Consider the following 22,886-nt stretch of genomic DNA (forward strand, 5'->3'; position numbering starts at 1 on the left):
GGATTAACACAATTAGTTTCCGATTTATAATAACAATGTTATTTATTGTTTGCCGTTGCGGTAGAATGCGGATATAATCTGATTATCTACTTAATATAAGAGCTATTTAGCTTTTATTAGCCTTGTTTACTTTGTCGCTTTCAAAAGTGGGTTATTCGGTCTCTGGGCTATTTCAAACGTTTATTTATCGAGAATTGTACCTACCTAGGTATAATTAATTTTTCGTTTAGTTAATTAACTTTATGAATGATTCACTTTTTTGTAATACAGGATTAAATTGAAAGAAATATTGCCCCAAATCTATGTAAAATTCTATCTGGTTAACAAAGATTTTTTTAAACTTCTTGGATTTTACACATACACAAACCCGACTAATTCCCCAACGAAATTTGGGTCGCATACGGTTTCTCTGTAACATGTTTAATATGCGGAAACAAAATAGTGTAGGTGCAACAAATCATCTTTCATATAGGTCAGCTCCTGTTATCGGAGCCGTGATAAAGTTAGGTAATTAACCAGCTACTACAAAGCACTCTTAACAGCTTCATTTGTGTATGCTTTAAATTTATGAACAGTTACCGTCATTCATGAGTTAGGTAATAAATACAACGCGAAATGTGTTCACTAGACGTTTATGAATGAATACAAAGTTTAGTGTCGTCAATTAGGTAAGGTTATCGCTGTTGTACTACATTCATGCTCGATTTACGTTTGTCGTGCCCGATAGTAAGAAGTATAGCGTCATCGACAACACTAAAATTATTTATCTCCTTGAAAACTAAAAGATTCTACCACTTCCAAACAATTCCATTTTCCCATTTTGAAAAGCTTGGAATGCCAAGGGAGTATGTTAGTCTGAGAAAATTCCTGACATTCTAAAATGTGTTAAAATTGTAATCTAAAAACGAGAGCAAAGTGAATTGGTCTCTCGTCGCCGTGGCTGAAAATTTTCAGTCGTTTTTAAATTTTCTCTTTGTTCTCCAAAACCGTACTGATAAAGTCACGTTATCAAAATGAAAGCTAACGTTCTGTCCGCGTTTGGTTTATCCTTCAGATAGCCGAGAAAGGGACACGAACACAAAGACAACATCCTATGGGAAAAGCCGCAAACTTTACCTGTTTTCACCGTAAATTAAAAATTAAATGCATTTCGACGGCACGTGACATTATTTTCAAGAGAACTACGCCGTAGAAGGTCAGTCGATATCAAAAATTCATCGGCTAACTAATCGATGCGTTGGCAATGTCGTAACAGTCCATGATATATGGAATGCGAGGGGGTAAATTAAAGTTTGCAGCTACTTTGGGGTTCAATATCTAAATAAATAAGTTTGGGGGAGGCCTCCCTCGCGCCGAGGACGCAGATGCCCACACACGAACCGAGGCATTACGACAGTAACGCCGCTTAATCCACAGCCCGGCTAAGGGCGCTGATACCCGGGGATTAAAACTCATAAAAATACATTCAACATTTTTGAACATTTCATTGCCCCAAATCCCCGAATTCGTGGTAGAAACTTGGAGTTTTAAAGACATTTTTGTGTTCCATATTTCTGGGTAACTTTATTTTGAAACTGTCGGAGTATTTACCTAATTGTATTAATAAGTTCGAGTGTGGTAAAACTTTCTTAGTAGTATTCGATGGTAAATATTAAATACTTACTACTAGGTAGAATAACGACATGAAACAAAACTTTGTAGTGTAACTGCGTAGTAAATCTAAAGATTCACCATCAATAGCGCCGACAAAACCATTGTCATTTATGTGACCGTAAACAATGTCGTTTACATCACGAGGCTGTTATGAAAGAGAATGCGAGGGAGAATCAATAGCGTATCCAGATCAGTGCAACAAATCGTAATAGGTATAAAATAAACACTCCATATAACGTTTGTCCTCCACGAGGGGCAACTAGTTCGTAATCCCCCCGCGTAGTGGCGCCGCCTCCGTCTCCCCGGCGCGACAATGTGGGGCAAGAATGGGGCTGCCAAGTAAAAAAAATATCTGATATGTCATGGCAATGGCAACATAGACATAATTTTATCGGCACGAAATTCTAGCGTTTAATTTTCCAGACAAACAAACGTCTAACGTTTTCTAAGTTTTCTTTAGATCTCTCAAGTCCCAAATTCAATACTTTCGTGTACATTTACTCGTACCACAGATAATATAATACTAACTCGTACTTAGGTACACCGTTTTCTACTTTACGAAGGTATATCGATTTTTCCGAATAAGTATATCAGCTAAGTGGCTCTACACACCCTGCACGGATCGAAATACATCCACTCCTATTGTTTGTCCCAAGGATTCCTGGAGCTAGAAGGGCGGGTTCCGTTTTCCTACTCAAGAAAAGGTGAGACACTTTACACACGTAGCAAGAAATATTTATTTATTTTAGTCAATTTTAACAGATTTTACGAGTATCTAATACCATCCATCATATAAATGAACCACTCTACCAATATGCTAATTACTCACTTGTGAATAAAGGCTAGTATTGACATACCTAATACAGCTCGCAAAATATCCGAAAAAGTTTTAGGTAATCTTTGGTCGCTAACGACTAAATTGCTAATAATAACATAATATCTGCTGTATATTTCGTCTCCTAATATTATTACTGACTAAATTGCTAATAATAACATAATATCTGCTGTATATTTCGTTTCCTAATATTATTAATTACACTTACAATCCAACTAATTGGCAATCCTAAGAATAGAACCACCTACCTAGTTATCTCATGCCACGTTTTGGTCGTCGGATATTTCCCGTATCGACATCAACATCTTCTGATAATATAACCGCTCCAGGCGGTGAGAATCCAACTTGGATTCTCATATTCAATTACACATCCAATTTACGGCTTAAAGACTATTACTTTGAGTATTGATGATAATATCCAGTTATCGGCGCAAATTAAAAAGGCAATTCCGATTAATATCTGACTTTCTCGATGATTTTGCAATAAAATTTCATTGTAGGTTCACTTTCTTGTTAATTTCTACGAAGTTTTTCCCTTGGACTGTCTATAAATGACTCTACATTCCATTTTTTGCTTAGACGTGAAACATCATAAGACAAAGCAATAGATAACAGAATTTGAAGGATTCTGTAAGGCAATGATGAAGAATGATGTAATCACAAATTGACTCTACATTCGAGAATTAAGTTCATCAATTTTCTCATAGAGACGATTACAATTATACTGTTTGGCTAAAAATTGCTAGTTTACTTACAAAGGAAGAAATGGTACGATTTGGGCGGTCCTATTGCTAGAAAGTAGTTTTCTATCAAACAACATTTCAGGAACTCCAAGCTACTATGTAATCGCGAACCGCAGTTTCGAATTACGTTTGACCTTTGCAAAAGTATCAGATAGCTTCTCGGTTACCTACCAAGCACATTGTGTGGCTTCGTCAGTTACCGCAACCGTGTACTCTGAAGTACCTAACCCGGCCCATGGTGGCGAGTGTAAAAACATTAAACCATATTCGAGGAGTAAATACTATATTTAGTATATTTACTACTGTACTGTGGTTCTTCACATGTGGATGAACATCAAAGAAGTTCTTAGGAGTATTACATGGTCGCTGACATCAGATTAGGCTTGAATGGGGCTGATTTAGGTCATTGAGGTAATTCACGAGTGGATCTATGACCCTGGTTGCGGCCTAAATCTACTCAGAGTGCCTGGCCGAGCGATTACAGATTTCATTCCGAAGATTAATCATAATCCTTTAGGCAGAAGCGTGCCCTTGATTGATAGTCTACTAGATATAATAATATGTTAGTATGTATGCTTAACTCAAGTGAAGTATCTACGAGTATTACTGTAATTCAGCGTTGAATTTGCTAAAAGCTTAGTGATAACTGAAAAAATTACCTACATCTTTGATCACATTAAATTATTAAGTTTCTGAAAAAGCAATGATTTTACTCGTTTGTATAAAAAGAGCTTTCATGTTAATGCTCTTAAAAGCTTAAAAAGCAGGGCGTCACGTAGATTTTTTCACATAGAGAAAAGATATCACACTGGCAACCATTAGGTACGATATTATAGACGTCTGAAATCAATCGAGATTTACCTAATTTCTGTGCTTTTTTGTAGCTTCTGAACGTGACTGAAGTGTAAAGCAGCTTCACGTCCACGTTTAAGCTCCACGCATGAACGTGGCTTTAAAAGTATGAATAAACACCCAAGCAGATTTGATATATGTTCTATGTGAGATGATCGTGATATATGATTCTCGAACGGCACAGTATTGTAATCCGATCATAAAACAAACGTGTTTCGTGTAAAGGAATTTGGATTCAACAAATCACGTTTTGATATCGGGAGTGCGATCGATAAGGCAAGCTCGAAATGGAACAATGGGCTGTGTATTATTAGAACACTCGCTTTAAAATGCTTTCCATGTTTCGGCGCATCCGGTGGTGACCGTACTTCGGAACTAGTGACATGGTGCGACGGTCATGAATTTACATGACTGTACTAAGAGCCGTATTTGAAACGACACTAGAGAATCAGTATACAATCAAGTATAGATGAATAGAATGAAGCCTGTGAAACTAAGATCAGTAGTAAAATTATCATCACAAGTTTGAACACAGACATCGTAATCTGATCACGTTTTAAAGCTGAAGATTTTACGTGGCTTAAAATATAAAGAGCCTTAAAAAGCGTTTGAAAAAAAGCTTTTCAGAGCTTCTTTACACAAATTAAGGCCCTATTCTTAGTTTCGACTTAGCTCCAGGCTCTAAAGCTGAGTTGCACCACCTAACTTTGACGGTAACTATGACGATAACTGGTGCTTTTTGTATGGAGTTTGACAGATTTTTGACCTTTGTCAAAGTTAAAGTAAGATGGTGCAACCCAGCCTAAGTGTTAACATTTTTCTAGTTGAGTTAGAAACAATAATGTTATAAATAAATGTAGGTAATGATCGTTTCAATTTAATGAAATAAATAATAATTAAGGTTCATATTTAGCCTACTCGAGTCGCAGCAAGTGGTAACCGAACAACGCTATCCGGAACTAAGACATGGAACTGTAATCAAGTCCCTGCTTATCAGCGTTCAAACAGTCCGCTTGTACGACAATAAATAATCGGCGTGTCAAAGAATCATTAATTTCACTTTAAGCAGGATGTTAGCTATGCGGGAAAGCCGATATTGTACTGTGATAAGCGGTCTCTAATGAGGTTTATGAGCCTTTAAGCGCTATATTTGCTAAGCCTGCCTCTACTTGCACCACAATGAGGTATTAAACTTCAAGGTAGAGGTAATACACTCAAGAAATAGACGCAAATAAATACAGTATATTTTTATGTTTCATTTTATTCACAAGGCAAACCTATTACGCGCCAGACAGGTGCAAGTTATTAGATCTTTTAGGAGCTTTTAGCAAAAAACGTTTCGCGTTATAGCATTGAATATTTTTTATCCAAGTTGCCCTCAGAAAGCGAGCGTGAGTTGACGGGTCGAGGCTAGGGCTTGAATACCGGAATTCCGGAATTTCGTAACTCCGGAATTTCGGATAGATTTTTTCCGATATTTCAACTCCGGAACTGAAGCCAATATCGTATTCCGATATTGAAATTTTTCATAAATTATTTTAAGTTTTCAAAACGTTAAAGTATCTAAATAGGTCCTTAGATAAGGAAGTCCTTGAGATATGTATTCGCAACTTTATTACTAATAATTAAAGAGACAATAGAGCGGAACAAAAGCTCCAAAATGTTCGCTAGAGACAACTCTAATGGGCGAAGCCAGCTGAAGACAGCGAATGATAGTGAAAATTCAACAAAACCTGAGGGTTCTGGGTGAGATCGAAAAGTTTTTATGGACAGCTATATTATACCTCTGTCACCAAACCTGTTAATAGCTCAGCCACAGCACAGTTTCAAGAGCTAAGCTAACTCGACACTATACCGAAGATATCCCGGACATCAGCCCTTACGAGATTAGGATGGTTCTCAAACAGCTAAAGAACAACAAGGCACCGGGTGATGACGGAATAACCTCGGAGCTTCTGAACGCGGCGGGTGATAAGCCGATACTGAAAGTCCTTCAGAGACTGTATCTCCGTCTTACTCCAGGGAATAATGCCAGAGGCACGGAACAAAGGCTTGGTGGTGTTTTTCTTCAAGAAAGGGGTAAAAGTCATGGAGTTACAGACCCATCTGGGTTCTGACTCTGAGTCATGTCTACAAGCTGTTTTTGAGAGCCATCACGAATAGTCTCGCGCGTAGGTTAGATGACATAGCTTCTCGAGGAAGCCGGTTATCGAAAAGTTTACACTACCATATACCGCATCTATACGCTACGGCAGGTTATACAGAAGACCGAAGAGTCTAACTTGCCTATATGCCTGGCGTTCTTAGACTATGAGAAGGTCTTTGAGCCTGGCTGAGCACGAAGGCGATTCCTCTGCAGGGAGCTGTGAGGCAGGGAAATGTATTAATACGTCGAATTCAACTCGGCTGGGCAGCGTTCGGGAAACTACATAACATCTTTTTGACCAAAACACCTCAGTGCATAAAGACGAAAGTCTACAATCAGTGTGTGTTGCCAGTAGTGATGACATACGGTTCGGAAACGTGGCCTCTTACTATAGGCCTTATAATAAGCTCAAAGTTGCACACCATGGTATGGAGAGTGCTATGCTCGGTGTTTCTTTTCGAGACCGAACCAGGAATGAGGAGATTCGTAAACGAATTAAAGTCGCCTGACATATAGCGATCGGATTAGCAAGCTAAAGTAGCAATGGGCAGGGCACATAGTACGTAGAACAGACGGCCGATGGGGAAAGGTTCTGAAGTGAAGGCCACATACGTGTACGTGTTTGTCGGGAGGCGCTTTCTTTTTTTATCCAATTCCGGAACTAGAACCGGAATTCCGGAGTTGAGTGCCCAATATCGGAAATCAGTTCCGGAGTTGAAAACTATCCGATATTGCAAGCCCTAGTCGAGGCCTAATGGATCTCCCGATGATGACTCATGAGTCCCACGTGACAGCCAAAGTGAGCTTCGCCCGATTCGTTGAAGTTGTAACGCGGGTCAGGATTTGATATTTGAAGATTAGTTCGCATGAGGAAACTGGCGCTACAAACCCTTTTTTTATACTTACAAAAACATTTCGAGCGTGTAATTTGTTTGTTTTTGAATTGTCATCAATAATTGTACTCAAATATTAATCATCCTTTTTAACCATAACGTCTTATCTACTCGAGCTTTTGTGTATCAGTAAATATGTAATTTGTTTCTTAATATTTTGTGAAGAACCCAATGTAGAGGCAATACGTATGTATACCTACCAACAAGGACAAGGTTTAAGGTACCTAACAGAAAACCAACAATGTACCATTATTTCCAGATTAAATTGCCCCGTTAATTGGATCCTTAAAAATAAGTTCCCATTAATTTGGCTAGACAAATGAGTGATTGATTAATAGGCACGTTGTGTTCAGCAGAAATAATTGATCTGAATTGAACAACGCGATGAATGCCAGCTAATTAACCGTCGGCTGCGAATGAGCGGACGAATGCTGTTTAGTTTGTCTAACAACAATGAAAACTTATGTAACGTGAGCTCTCTGTATGAATATCGAAATCATACGAGTAGATGCCAAATTAGGCTATTATGGCAATTCTGTTAGCCTTTTGAGTTAACAAGACTTGAACGCAAGTCAGTAATCAATTCTAAAATTGACAAACTGAATAAATGTTAATAGCTGCTTATCTCTACAGGGTGTTAGGTAAATGGGTATATGAGCCGACACTAGCCCATGTTAACATAGGCATATAAATGGTATGGCGTAGTCAGAAATTTGATATCATCATTTTATTTTTTTAAATTGTCATACAAAATAATTTTTATAAAATCCGATTTGTATGAAAATTTAAATAATAAAAATGAAGATATCAATTTTCTGACTTCACCATACCATTTATATGCCCATGTTAACATGGGCTAGTGTCGGCTCATATACCCATTTACCTAACACCCTGTATATTATTCTCTTTTGAGAAGATAGCACTACTTAAGTGCAGATGTTACTTTATTTACGAGTAAGATCTCAGTAAAAATATATTTGCAAATATAAAACTAAGTTTGTAAACCTCTTCAAAGGCAAAAATATTGAACGACTAATCTGCAACTGTCAAAAAGATTATCCGATTTTCGGAGAAGGATTACCAAAAGTGAGCGATGAATTTCACGGCGCAAAACATAGAATCCCGTTGCTCAAAAGCAATTCAATCCACTAAGAACACATGCGGACTTCATAAATCCTAGTGTCGGATCTGTACAGGCGAGTTGTGTGTCATAAATACCGCGGGTATGTATGTCAAAACATGGGGGATTTGGGCGTTCTCCCTGCGTAGACGGGCCCAGCCGACGTCAACCGAGATAATGAAAAAAAAAGATTTATGATCAACTCTAATCAAATTTTATTACTACCCCATACGATCCCTCGCTAGCTATTATACTGTACAGAGTGCTTTTATTATCAAGATATTTGTAGTTCAGTATGTCATCTCGTACGATACGGGTATTCCGAGTGGACTATGCGGTAAATACGACGCTGCGGCATAGTCTAGATATAAGGGTACATTCCCATATAATTATGACGACGCAAAACATTGATTAATACAGCACTATTCAGAGCACAAGCGTAGCCAAGTTTCTTTAGCCAAATGGGACGTGGATCGTTCGTTACATTTCCATATGTTCCCTGAATATGGTTTTTGTAATGTCTCCGCAATATAGCGATTTGTACGCAACGCTACCCAATACCGTCGTGCCCCTTCCTTCATTTCTTTGACCCAATTACAGGGCACGTCTAGTTAATAATACATTTCAGCCCTAAGAGTCCCTCGAAAGGTTTGTTAGACGATGCGGGTGTTGCTTTTTTCGATTTTGAAGCTTTTCCACTGGGAAATATCTAACTTTTTATTAAGTTAGGTTTTGATCAATAGGTAGTGTTTAGTAATTGTGTGTAAAACTAAACAGGTGTGTTACATTTACCACTCAGTTACGTAAAGTCATAAAATATTTATCGATGGTAAATGTAGAGCACATGAATAATATAAAATGCAAGCATTCCTTCCTATACGCACGACAAGTCGGTCTAAGCGTGTGAAATAGCTATAAAATTAGTACTTACAACTGAATTGAACGCCGCCACAGTTAACAAAAAAGCATTGCAAGTATTGCATTTCCCATAGTCGTAGCTTAGTAATAAATAATGAGTATTTTATGGTGTAGGTTTAACATTTCAGGAACCAAGTGAGCTTTGACTTGAAGTTGAAGGTCGAAACCTTATATCCAATTAACCTTTAGGCGGGTACCAAGCTTTTGTGTCACATTAGTTTACTTTTGTTTTAACTACCTAGCTTATGTATCTGTATGTCTAAATTATACTAATTTTATTCCCATTAACTCTCATCAATTTGAAAACGGTAATTTTCAGTCTGTTAGTAGAAGTCAAACGCTAAAGCCATTACTTTAAGTAATTCATGAATGGATAATAAACAATCGGCTTTTAAAAGTATTTTATAAAAACATACTTGAATTGACCCTCGCGACAATCAAGGCTGGGGTTGCTAGAAAGGCCCATTATGCGGAATGACTTGAATTAGTTATTCAGTTGATTATGCGTCCCCTCTGGCCACTCTATCATTATCATTTTGCTCCTCGCACGTGCCACTTGTGGAACCCTCATGCTCTTCAAGGTCGATAATTATAGACCTTGTTGTTCCTTACTGTACTGTGTTCTCATTGTTTATCTTACCGGTTCGTGTGCACCGGTTTATCTTGGTTGTGCCTGTTTATAATAACGGATAAGTTTATAGGTATAGAATAGCACATTCTTCAATTTGTTACTTTCCAATAATTGAACGCGTCGATTGCTTTTAGACAAAACCGTAAAAATGCTTAAAGCTTACGCGATTCAGTCTTTTCAGAAAGATTTTTCAAGAGATTTTAGTATGGTCTAGTTACAAGTTCAGCCATTGCCGGACAGTAAGTCTAATTCCCGCGGGAGTGACAGCGGCAGTCCAGTCGATTCAGCTGCGGTTTAATTACAAATTCTGCTTCGACCAGTCATGTTCCACGACCACAGTCGAAAGACTTCAGCCACATTCGACGGCAAACTGTCCGAAAAATACCGCAACGAGTTTCTGATAGTTTAAATGCCACTAGAAATTACATAACTTTAAAGTTGTTCTTATATCTAATATGCTCTACATTAACGTATCTTTAGAAAAAAAAAATGCGATATTTGAATACCTAGGAGGAAAGCAAGAAACGGGGGAAAAGCAAGAAAATAATGAAATTTAAGTATTGATCCCGCAACAACAGCGTTTGAAAATCAAAAGATGAGCTTTTAGGCTCTTAACTTCTTTGTTCTTTATGCCGATTCTGAAACAATCATAAACCGTCCGACCGTTTTGCATAGCCTATGGCACAACTGTACATGCCCAGCAGATAGAACCGTTCCTATGACCCTGGGGAAATAAGTCTCTTATCTAATATTGTGTTGTGACCGTAGAATATCTGAACTAGGTAGCCATCTTTTGAAAAACGCTTTGCTTACGCAGATAACGAAGGGTTACGTAAATACGATAAGTTAATCTATAATTGCTTCTGTATTTTATTTGCACAATGCAATTCAATATTTCTTTACCCGCTAGCTTATCTTAATGTATGATTTCACCTTCGGATGAATCTATATTCATGTATACTCTACATTGTAGAGTATAATTAATAGTATTATTGGATAAAGCTAGCAAAAAATGTCTGTACTGCATGTAGTAAATATTAAGATTAATAAATAAAATCAATAAAACTTAACATAAATGCCTTTTTGAAAGTCATTGTTATCGTATATCATGAGCAAAATGAGCAAAGTTTAGAGATCCTTTCTTCACACTTCAGTTTATTTTAGATGAGTCTATTTTTCAGGGAAACTTCGAAGTAGTCCAACTGGGAAATCATTTTCTTTTGCACAGTAAAGTTGGGACTTTTCGTTTATCAGCCTAGAGACCAAGCCAAGGACTTTCAGACCAAGGTAATTTATTGCAGATCGCAGTAATTTATAACATCTCTTTAAACGAGTACAATATAATTCTTCTGTATTTGAGTGTTACCAAACACCTTAAGTACTGTTAGATCTGTGAGATAGATTATGATGATTATTACATTATTTAAATCCCTAGATTGCGCTACATATTTCCGTGAATAGTTTTTAACGATTGAGGAGCATCCTAGAAAATGTTTGTCGATTCTTCAGTAGAAGTTATAGGCACACCATTATTACCTAGTCCTAGAATGTAGTTACTTGATTTATGACTACACAAATCAATGGCAAAATTAAAAGGGTAAATAGGATACCGACTATCTAACCATAAATTGACTCTGTTAAAATATCAACACTTAGCAGACAGATACATTAGTAGAAACGATAACTATCGATTGATTAACGCCATGTGTCTGCCAACAAAAAATATGAATGAGGCTGAGAAATGAACCGTTATCAGAGAACATAAAAATAGTGTGAGAGCCCGGGCGCGACCCTTGCCCGCATACAGAGAGATGAGCGAGCAACACTTATGTCGAAAATAGCAGTATCGATTTCTAGTGTAATCTGTTAAAGTATTTAAGTACGTATTAACATTTTTAGGCTATGGTTGGTGTTAACATTTTTAGGCTAACTGCAGCATTGCATTAAAAAGAAAGTATCAGAACTGATTTTGGGATGCAGCGAACCTGTAGTTTGATTTGCTCTAGAACAATGGAATGGAAAAGATGGAAGAATCCATGCAGATACCTAAGAAAGTAATGCTCTACCATGAAGCTACAGATAAAAATGGAGGCCACACTCCGAATACCTACTTGAAGCACAAACTATGTATCACTATCTCGTTCTCTGTGGGCAGACTCGCTCTTTCTAAATAAACAAAAAATATAAAATTGCTCTAATTCAATGAAACTCAATGTAAAATCTTTATTTCTTGACATAGGTATCATTAAAAATGATAAGTGTAATTACTGGTAAAACGTTTTAGGAAGAAATTACTGTAAAAAATGTGAAAAATGTTTACAATGATCCAATGTCGGAAATCACGAAATAAACACTTACGCGTGGAATCTTATGTCACTTCCAGGACACCACGTACTACCGCAACCACGCACTACAAAATTTTGCACCAATTCTTGTGATAAAACAATGATTATTTCCTGTAAACAATCTCAAACGAAATTAACTGCTTAATAAACAAAATAGTAAACAACCGCCATGATGGGCCGGATTGGGCCGATGTTGCCACATGGTACCGATTACCCAGAAATTGGGATTGTAATTCCCTGATTCGCCAACACATTAAGCCTAAATGGCCGACAATTTTGTGATTTTTTATTTAACTAGGTAATCTTAGTTTCAAATATTAATTATTTATTTGTTTAACTTCTGATTTGGTTAGTGAATTGGCTATTTCGAAGAATTTACAAGGAGATTTAAATAAGAAGATAGCAATACTACAGTTCACACTAAAAAGAGAGGTAGGGCCACAGAGAGCGAGATAGATATAAGTAGGTATTTGACTCAAGTTTTTGTTCCAACTTTGCCCTCCATTTTTATCTTTAGCTTCATGTGCTCTATCTACTTGGTTTTTGGTTAATGCCTCTTTCCCGATAAAAGCTAGAGTTCCCGAATTTATACCAATCTTTTAACGTTTGCTTCATAGTCCGTCGCATGTGTACCTTTTGTGTGACAATAAAAATCTATGCATTATTTAAAAAAAGAACCCGAATTCAACTGACGCGTACGCATCCCTACGCTTTGCGTAGACAGCGCAGACGCCGGCGCAGTGACGCGGCCGCAGCCTGCGAGTGAGAAACACACACCCGAGATGAAAGTCGGCGCCGGCCACTTATCGACTCCTGCACCCGTTCCGATTATGCACTCGCTGTCAGCACCCGAAATAGACATAACAAACCGCCCGTGAAGTTTCTCTAAACAAATTCAATGACGGTTACCTAACCGACGAAGGGACACGTAAATAATGGCAGTTTATTGCTTGCCCATACTTATCTGTGCCCATACGTTTTCTGTCAATCTACAAAAGACGCGGCTCACACAGAATTCCAGTAATATGGCCGTCACTCTCGTGTCGTTAGCATAAAATAAAAAGATGCGTTCAATCAGGTTTTATGGCTTCTTTTTATTACGAATACATCTTGTTTTGGCATCTTCTCAGGGATATTTAGATAATAAAGTACGAACGATTTTTTCTTGTATCTTCGTTACAAAGATATTGCTCCAAAAAGTTTTTTTTGCCTACTAGATGTGTAGACAAGCACCAAAGTTAATCATTATAAAAAAACTAAAGCAAGCCCAGGTGCAGTCTACATCCGCTACTCGAAATGAAATGAAACAAAAAATATTGCGGCGGAAGGAATCAGCTGCGAAACTGTACCCAATACTTTTCGAACGTAAAATATGGATTTACTTTTGTTTCCTGTTTGCGGTTTCACAGAAACATTATATTCATCATGCCTACGATGGAGTAGGGTGTTAAATTGCAGTGAAACTTAAAAGCCAATTTGGACTGAAAAAAATCACTGTTTTTCTGTAGGTTAAGTAAATACAACGTGGATGGCTCTATTTAAATATCTTACATAAGGATGTACTCGTACTAAATACACTTTTTATGAGATATAATAATCACACTATTATACGGCATATTACCTATATGCCATCAAATAATGTAGAGTAGTAAGTATACAAATACAGAAAGAATGTGAAGATAATCTGAGCTTTTAGTTAGATCAAAGCACTTTAATAATATAACTTTGTATCCGAACAATATCCTTTTAACAAAACGGTTCGATTAGCCCAGACAGTTTACCTTGGAACAAAGTTAAATATTATAAACGGAAAAGTTTTATGACTTGCTTTAAAAGTTGTCAGTCTCGATGTGGACTAGCAAATTCAATAACAGTAGATTGATGAGGGTGCAGGGAGGTCTTTTTTTCGAACTTTTGTATTTTTTCACGGCGAAACTTCGCGATTTATCAAATTCCCTTCGGTATGGTTTTGGCGACAGATCGCTCAAGAACAATTTCCAATAGCAATTTCTTGTGGATCGCGCAAAAAGACTCACGGATACGAGTCTATTGAAACTAAACGGAGAAAGATATTACGAAAGTCGTATGTATTATGTAGAGACGTTTACAATAAGAATTTCTCATGATTGTATACGGCAAGTTACTACGCGAGTACCGAGTTGCCTTTGACATGCGGACAGAGCTATTCTTTGTGAAAATTTTCGCACGGGTATTTTAGTGTACAAAATAAACTTGGAAGAATTTTTGAACAATAGTTCTCGGGCGGCCGGCCAAACCGATGCGCGTTCTACCTGCATTGAACACCTGTCGCAGCCTGCCATAAATAAAGAAATAACAGCCTTTTTTGAGCTTCAAGGTGTTCGAATTTTAAATAGGTAGGTACTTACCTAATACAATCTTATTTCACTAAAGTTAGAATTCAAATTAATTTAAGCTGCTAAGTTTTGTACTGATAAAATTGGACATTTATAAAGTTTACAAGGGCGAAGTAACGTTTTACAAGGGCTTAAACCTTTAATATAAAATTTAAATAGTTCTTATTGGTTAAAGTTTGTAAATCCAAGATCAAAGACTAAATTGAGAACCCGTAGGCAGCGATTCATTAAACAAAGGCTTATAGAAAGGGACTAGTAGGTACGTCTTAGATATTAGAAGCGTTGAAACAAAATATGTAAGAACATAACCAAGTGCCTACTTACCAATCAAATTTAATTACCTATTCAATCAATGTCTTACAAAATAGAAAAACGAACATTCACATAAATTACTTATTGCGAGAGAGAGCTGTTTAGTGCCTACTAATAAAGGAGGCTTAATTGATTGATTACCGTAAAACCTTTCGTTTTACGATACAAAGGTTTATCGAAATTGAAGCTATGAATTTGCTGCATCATAAATATCTAACGCGGCGGAACCAATCGCCGTCGACGATACCGGCAGATGTTCGAACAATGGTACTCAGAGACCGACCACAACTACGTAATAGAGAAATAGTAAACTAAAACCATGCCTTTCATCTAATAAACATGTCAATAAATAAGAGATTACCCGCAAACTAAGCGCTAACTAAATTCGTAATTTGAAAAAGAGCGCAAGCATAAATAAAGAATAACCGCAATTGTTCATACGAAATGAGATTGGTGCGCGCAAAAAATTGCTCTTTTCTCTCCAACCGTCCCATTTGTTCCTTCGAGCGGCGGGACGAGGGTCTTTTGGCAGTCTTATTACTTATTTTTCACGAGCCATGATAAATAGAGAGCCATGACAATGTTACGGCAGTAAATTTTTGCAGGAGTAATGCGCGTGCGTGCTTGGATCGGTTGAACGTGCGTGCGAGTTCGTGCTGTGATTTCGTTGGAGAGGATATTTATCAGAATGGGTTGCAGATGTTACATTTGTAACAGGTGCGTAATTAACACGGTATAAATAAGATCCGTAGTAGGTAGGTACAACCATGTGAAACTTAATGATGGCCAGTAAATGGACCATAAAAACATAAGAACTCTACCTTAGAGGCAAAAGATGTACCTATCATTTTATTTATACTGATTAACCTATCAGTTATTAAAACATTTTAATTCATACTAGTCAAATACCTACTTACTTATCATGCAATCGTTGCTAATACAGTTAATTCTCATTCATTTATCTACGAGAGCCGAAAGCTCTACTACGCTACGAAAGCTTGTGAATGAGTAAGTTGGATCTATGCGAAGAACTACTTGATTAACTTGTTTCGAGGTAAAACTCTTATCAATCTTGAAAAACCAGATTTCAAAGCTGATATAACAGTACTTTTAACATCAATAAACAAACAAATTAGAGAGAAACAAAACAGGCGGGAACTAAGGTAAAGTTTTAAACTCAGGAGAGATGATCAGGCAAAGCAAATAAAATCATAGGCAAATTATGCTACTTAATTAAAACTAATCTAGAACTAAATCTTACCTGTCAATAATAGTAGAATTAGACGCCGCATGTTGAGCTCCTCACGAGGTGCGATCTAGTTTTAGGCAGAGGTTATCTGTGCACCAGCCATCGCAACAGTCCCGAGAGTGCGGCTATGCAACGCCAATGTTTACGCGACTCAGCTGACGCCCTCGAGTTCGCCAATTAACCACACACTCGCGCACTGCGGGATCCGCACGCTGCAGTGTCAACGGCCACGAGCTTACGAGAAAAACTGGACACTCGGCGAAAGCTGTCTTTGGTGGGTGCTACGAGCCGCGGCGCACTTATCTTCGCGTTTAGATAAGTTGTTCATTCATGTCGGGAGACGAGAGTCGACGGTTGACAGATGGCTTGTGATGAAAACATCACACATGGCCCGAGCGGCGAGAGACAGCGCGCGCGATCGCAGCGCACGACGGCCGAGTCGCGAGTTGCGTGAGTGGGCCGGCGCGCCGGGGAAGGGGCCACGCCTGCGCACCGCTCCCGCGCCGCACCACCTCCAGTATTGACCGACGACGCCTCCTTCCTACATTTCACATCCTTAACTAGGTACTACGAATTCTCCTTTGAAAAATTCCCTAATTCCTTCCGCGAGATTGAGATAGGCCACGTCTATGGACCATGAAAGCTCGCCCACCAATTTGCGTTTAAGAAAGCTCTTGAAGATTTTTAAAATGTCACTTGAGATTTTTATACTTTACTAGATTTAGTAAAAAAAATCTGATATTTAACATTTAAGTACCTACCTACTTGCATGCAACAATTTTCTGCAATATAATGAAATCATTGAAATTATTTAAGTGATTTCACCCCCCCCCGCACCATAGTTCGCTCTATAAGCGTAAAGTTTGTAAGATACTAACTTATAAAATTTATTTCCCATATAAATTTCAATACCTAATTCCTTTATTTGTCTACGAATACGATACATTATTTATTTATAAATACATAATGCAGTTTATTTCGAAACAATTTTTTATTTACGATCGATAAAGTACCTATGCAGAAAACTTGTTCACGAAAGCCTTTTGCATAGTAATCAGACCGGTAGGTAGGTACTATGTATAAGAACGCGACTGTGAATCTACCCACAGGGCCACACCATCAATTGTTTATGGCGCTATAAATTAGCTAATAGGCCGTCGTACTTTGCCATTGATCAAGTCTAGGGGACAGCCGAGTTGGATCTCGGCCTACAAACATACGCAGTTGTAGTGACGTCAGCGTAGCTTGGCAGCATATACTTGCCAAGTAAATTAAATTATTATGGCGTAGAATCTTATTGAGGTCAATTTCGTAACCTTTTTTTGTGCGTATTTTCTAATAAGACGTTATGGAGAGAGGCGGAAATTCCTAAGATTTTTCTATAAAGTCGAAATGAAATAAGATCCATAAATGAAGTTCTAATATCAAGAGACCACTTTATCTGGCAAAACAGTGAGATATATGACCTGTCTGATGCCTGGACTGCCTGATAAATGTTTCAGGGCGCTATTAGATGCAAACCTCTCTGGATCGCTCTACTACAGATCGATGAAAAGGGCCGTATTTACTATTTATCAACTAAGACTGTCGCGTATCTCCCGATAACCATGCATAGGTACACTTTATTACTTCAATGTGTGAAAGTTTAATTTAGTGCAATTAAGGGTTAAAATCCTCTATTAAAACCTCAATTTGATATGTAAACTTTTAAATATGAATAGGTACAGGTGGTTAGCGCCATCTAACGGAGACTACAGTTTGATGGGTAACTAAACCACCCTTGCGTGATATGGCGAACTTTTCAATGAAAGCACGCCTACTTCTATTGTCTTGGGTTCGATTCTGGGGGCAATCCAGATAAGTCTTTTGCGAGTATCTAAAAATAACTTATTCGTGTAGTTATTTCGAGACTATAACATAATTAAATGAAGAGCCTGTCGCTAATTTAATATATCTTATATCTTACTACTTGAAAAAAACATTATAATTATCATACATTTTTCAATAATATGGTTTATGGTGAGAGAGAGAGACCATGAGAGCGTTGAGACCCGTGTTTCTCTATTTTAGTTAAAATGCCATTTTTGGTGTTATGAATTTTAAACTGAAACAACTTACCAAATATTATGTCAATCATAAAACTAATAAGGTACCATCTAGAAGTAATATTGATAAATAAACGGGTAAAATAATACATGCAAACTACTTCTAACCTACAGATTTATCTAACTATGTATGTATGATATAAAGTACATAATAAAAGACATAATACACATTTATATCTTAGTATAATAGCACTATATTCTACATGAGATACTATTTACAATGGGCAACAATTAATTCCTTATGTGGCATGGGCGGCTGTTCTGTCGTTTTTGGCCTTGGTCCAAGCTTCTATGAGCTGCCTCCTGATTTCGAACGCAATAACCGACAGCGCCATTCCAGTGTTAAGACTGTCTACTCCTCTTTGGAGTGGTATATTAAGCCTTAAACCATTCTTCTGTGCTGCTAGCCTGAAAAAAATGATGATGTTTTAATTAATAAACCTGAGTGTTGTGCTTCAGCTTAGGGTAGTTAGAATGCTTGTTCTGAGCTTTTTAGCAAGTCTATTTTTAACAAAGAAATAAAGGCTACATTCTTCCTATTACATCTGATGACTGCTCATAATGAACAGCAGTGCCAACTGTGGTTTAAGATAAAACTTCTGTTGGAGGCACAATCAGTATTTTAAGGTTGAGTTATAAGGAGGACTACTGTATTATCTTAGTGCTCACTAGTTGGCGCCACTGGCAATTGGCTGGACTGGACCTTACTTTTATAGTGACCCTAGTGAGTGCAAATGCGATCGTCGTACTACCGTTCAGAGTTCACCGGTTGACGGCACTCTTAGCAACTAGCAAGTGACAAGACCTTACTCTACAGTGGCACCAATGGCTATTGCCTAATACAGCTACACAAATATTTTGTAGCATACAATAATAGCTTTTTTAAATAACTTACTCATAACTGTTCTCACTGATCCCCTCAGTCTCACCACCAATTATCAGGGTGACATGCTTGAAAGAAGGAAACTGAACACCATAGTATGGTAAAACTGGAATATCCCCATCCTCTACAAGGCTATCTGAGGTCTCCTCATAAACCCTGGCATTGCTGTCAGCAATGAATATTGATGTGTCTTCTTCAAGCAATTTTGGCATCTCTTCCCACTCAACAGAGCTGTGAATCGGTAGTCGGAAATGAGCACCAGCTGCGCTTCTGATTACTTTTGGATCCCAAAGATCTACACAACCTGTAAAGCACATTGAGTTTATGTTAAAGAAATTAGTAACATTTATAAATTATGTTAGATGAAACATTTAGGTCTAGTTAAATGTTTTGCACAAAAAAGTCTTATCAAAACTACTATGTATATTACGGTCATACATAGTATTTTATTCAGAATGTATATGGTAACATAAAGTCAATGCATAAAGCAGTGACCTGATTTTACAAACCTTTAGAAAGAAGAACTTTTCCACACCCAGATCCTACAGCTACCCTGAGAATGGCTCCCAAATTGCCAGGTACCCTAATATTGTCACATATTAAACTGAATGGCAAAGGTTTTGATAATTGTTTTACATTCTCCGGTTTTGGCATTTCAAATACACCTGAAAAAATGAGATTGTTATTTAGGGCATAAATAGAACATATTATTATTTATATTTAAAAAAGTCCAACTATCACATGCCTCAAATGAAGCAGAGCTTAAATTCTAGAGAGGAAATTAAATACTTCTTCCCTTTAAATAAAAATACAAATTCATGCTTATCAAAAACTTAATAACTCACCAAATAATCCTGGGGATGTCTCCAAGTCTGACCATAATTTGATCTCTTTGTAAGGTATTTTATAAAATACTACTCCTGTTTTAGGCAAAAATGGCCTCAAATTGTTTAAGTCTTCAGTTTGGCTGAATATAACATAATTTAATTTACATTTTGCTTCCAAGCCATCGACGATCATCCTCCAGCCTTCAACCAACACCTGTCCCGTACGTTGTCTGTCTTTTTTAGACTTCAACTTCACAAGGAGATTACTATAAAATAAAAAGAGACATAACAATTTTTATATTGCTTTTCAAGAATATTTCAGTCGGTAGGTTACTGTTAAAAAAGTTACAACTTAATCACAAGAATTCACCACTTACCTAATCCGACCATCATTTTCTTTCAGCTTTTCGAAAATAATATCATTATTATCATCAAACACCTTTTTCTGACTAAGATAAAAGAGTCTCTTCTTCAATACTTCATCTCTTTTGGACTTAATTTCTTTGGGCTTCTTTTGAGGTTGGGCTACTTTAGGGGCAGCCTCTTCCGGTTGTTTAGGCACTTGTGGCTTATCCTCAAACTTTTTAAAACTTGAGGGATCCAAACTTATCACCTTCTCCTTCTTCAGATTAGGTTTACTTTCGGGCTCAAACGGCAGCAGAACCTTAGCCGGATTCCTGTTCATCCATCTAGCATATAATCTTACAGATCCAAAACTCGGCTGCGGCTTTTGTAATACTATTTGTGAAATAAGATTGAGAGCTCTAGACATGTTGATGTTCAAATATTTTTAACCAAAAAGTCTGCTGAAACACAATGTTCGTAGAATAAGATTTAACAGTTAGGTACCTTTATAAAATTTGTTTCAATTCGTTACAGTTGGTGACTGATTAAATACATAAATAATTTTGAAGAACACTACTAATACTTTTCATGAAAGCAACTGACACCACCACATGTTTTTCACAACACAAACAACAAAAAAAAACACTCGCTCCCTCTACTCCCCTCCATTCTCAGAAATGTCACAAATTCTGTATCACCCAATCAACACTCGCCAGCTACCGGTGTGTTTATTTTGTAAACCAATCATAAGCGACAACGGTAAAATATAGCTTTATGAAATGGAGTCGCTTTTAAAAATGTCAATGTTGTCACTGTCAAAATGAAATTCCAGAGATGACCAACTATTATTTGGTTATTATGATGAAAAACAATGTTAACGAGTCTTAAAATATTTTTAATGGTACTTTTAGTTATGTACTCCATAGTGGGGATCATTTCGATTTTTAGCTGTGAATGCAGATTTATAGGGCTAAGAAATCCTTAATATGTAGTCCAAAAATTTTTGTTCTACGACAAAAATTGACGAAGTTAGGGCCAAATTACTAAAAAAGTTCACTGACCGCCCGGCGCGGGAACGATGACGTCACTATATCGCATCTGAACGCTGCCGGCGTACTGCGTGGATAGAAAATATTTTTTTCTAGCCAAACTATCAGTGTTAGAGAAAAACTTGTAATGACATTTATTCATCAGAATAAAGTAAACTATCGATAGGTAATTTTAAAAAATAGAAATTGTGAAAAATATCGCAAAAAATCCATACGCTCATACGATTCAATGGAACGCGGAGACCCGATTGGGGTCTCCGCGGTGGTATATCGTCGCTTGCCTCTCTAACTGACATTTTTTTCGAAACTGAGTTATCTACACCATCTTAATCAATTTCGCAAGACGAATCGATCTGTCTAACCGCCTGAAAATTTTGCAAAATGTCAGTTACGTACTTACGTCAGTTAGAGAGGCAAGCGACGATATTTGGCGATTTATTCAAATAAAGTGTTCATAAGTGTTGTTATAGTCATATCTTCTTCCAAGTAAAACATAAAAATGTATAAGTATTAATTTATTTACTTCTAACAATAAGGTATAGCTGAGGCAGATACACTCTGCCTAGGCTACAAGACATTGCTATGAAGATCATTAAAATTTCGATGTACACGCAATACCTACCTGTTATTTACTTTTTCTGAGTTAAACCTACCTATCTATTCGCCGTTCCCATGGGCGGGCCAGCTGCTGCAGGAAAGGACAGCATAAGCTGGGTATGACTCCCCCTCGGCCAGAAGCTGGGTATGACTATGTTTATTACTTAATATCTTCGTAGTAATGGTCCGATTTGGATAATTCAAAAAGATATATCTTTCTTATGTCTTAAATATTAACGATCGAACGATTAATTAACTAGTTTTATTGAATTTTCTACAACAGTAATGATCATCATTATGCTCTCTGTATGCTGTCTATATTTATAGTGAGTAGTAAATACGGAAATTAAGGACATCATTTAAAATTGTTATAAAATGAGACTGCAAGATTTTGCTGACACATAAACCTTGTTTGAAATTGTGTCACAGCATTCACAGATTAATCACAGCACATTAAGGCGAGCTTAATGCCATTCGTCATTCTCCTCCAGTTATCCAAAATAATCTTAAATACAAACAATAAAATTTATTTCATTAAATTGTTGTAAACCTCTGAATAAGATTCAGTTTGACAGTGACAGTATTTGTTTTACCACGACCACGTGCCTTGAGTTCGTAGCTTCGTAGTTGTTGAAACCAAAGATAATGCATTGAAAAGACTATTCACACACAGCGGTTAAAAATTCATTTGGGATACCGGTATTATGGATTATTGGTCGTATCAAGTCGAATTATAACAATGTTATTAATGTAAATCAATTACAACAATTACATGCAACAGAGTCGTAACAAAGCGAACTCAGAGCTCGTAATTTTGTTGCGCTCGCGATGCTTAATTACATTTGTGTATGGATCTTTTTTCAAGGGTACAATGGTTATCTGACTAAAACTAGTTAGTTACCACTTGTTAAAAGTATAATCCTCAACTGATTTAAGTCGATTATTATAAAACGTGTTACCGGTATTATGATTGAACCGGTATTTTTAATTTCGAGATTTTTCCATTAC

The 22,886-nt window shown here is 37.1% G+C and overlaps 2 protein-coding genes across 2 annotated transcripts in view; both read right to left on the reverse strand.

Moving 5' to 3' along the window:
• Nucleotides 1-16,502, reverse strand: part of LOC135071791 (transmembrane protein 132E) — a 115,987-nt gene extending 99,485 nt beyond the window's left edge. The window contains 1 exon segment of the mRNA XM_063965621.1: nucleotides 16,085-16,502. Within this exon segment, the coding sequence (XP_063821691.1) occupies nucleotides 16,085-16,115 (31 nt within the window). The 5' untranslated portion in view covers nucleotides 16,116-16,502.
• Nucleotides 16,503-18,343: 1,841 nt separating this feature from the next.
• On the reverse strand, nucleotides 18,344-20,867 carry LOC135072238 (rRNA methyltransferase 3, mitochondrial). The gene is made up of 5 exons (XM_063966181.1): nucleotides 20,265-20,867; nucleotides 19,906-20,153; nucleotides 19,570-19,725; nucleotides 19,073-19,364; nucleotides 18,344-18,585 (listed from the first exon to the last, which is right to left on the reverse strand). The coding sequence occupies exons 1-5, from the start codon at nucleotides 20,657-20,659 to the stop codon at nucleotides 18,417-18,419; spliced, it is 1,260 nt and encodes a 419-aa protein (XP_063822251.1). The 5' UTR covers nucleotides 20,660-20,867; the 3' UTR covers nucleotides 18,344-18,416.
• Between the last annotated feature and the right edge of the window lie 2,019 nt (nucleotides 20,868-22,886).

The sequence above is a fragment of the Ostrinia nubilalis genome, chromosome 5, assembly GCF_963855985.1.
Source record: "Ostrinia nubilalis chromosome 5, ilOstNubi1.1, whole genome shotgun sequence".
Lineage (NCBI taxonomy): Eukaryota > Metazoa > Arthropoda > Insecta > Lepidoptera > Crambidae > Ostrinia > Ostrinia nubilalis.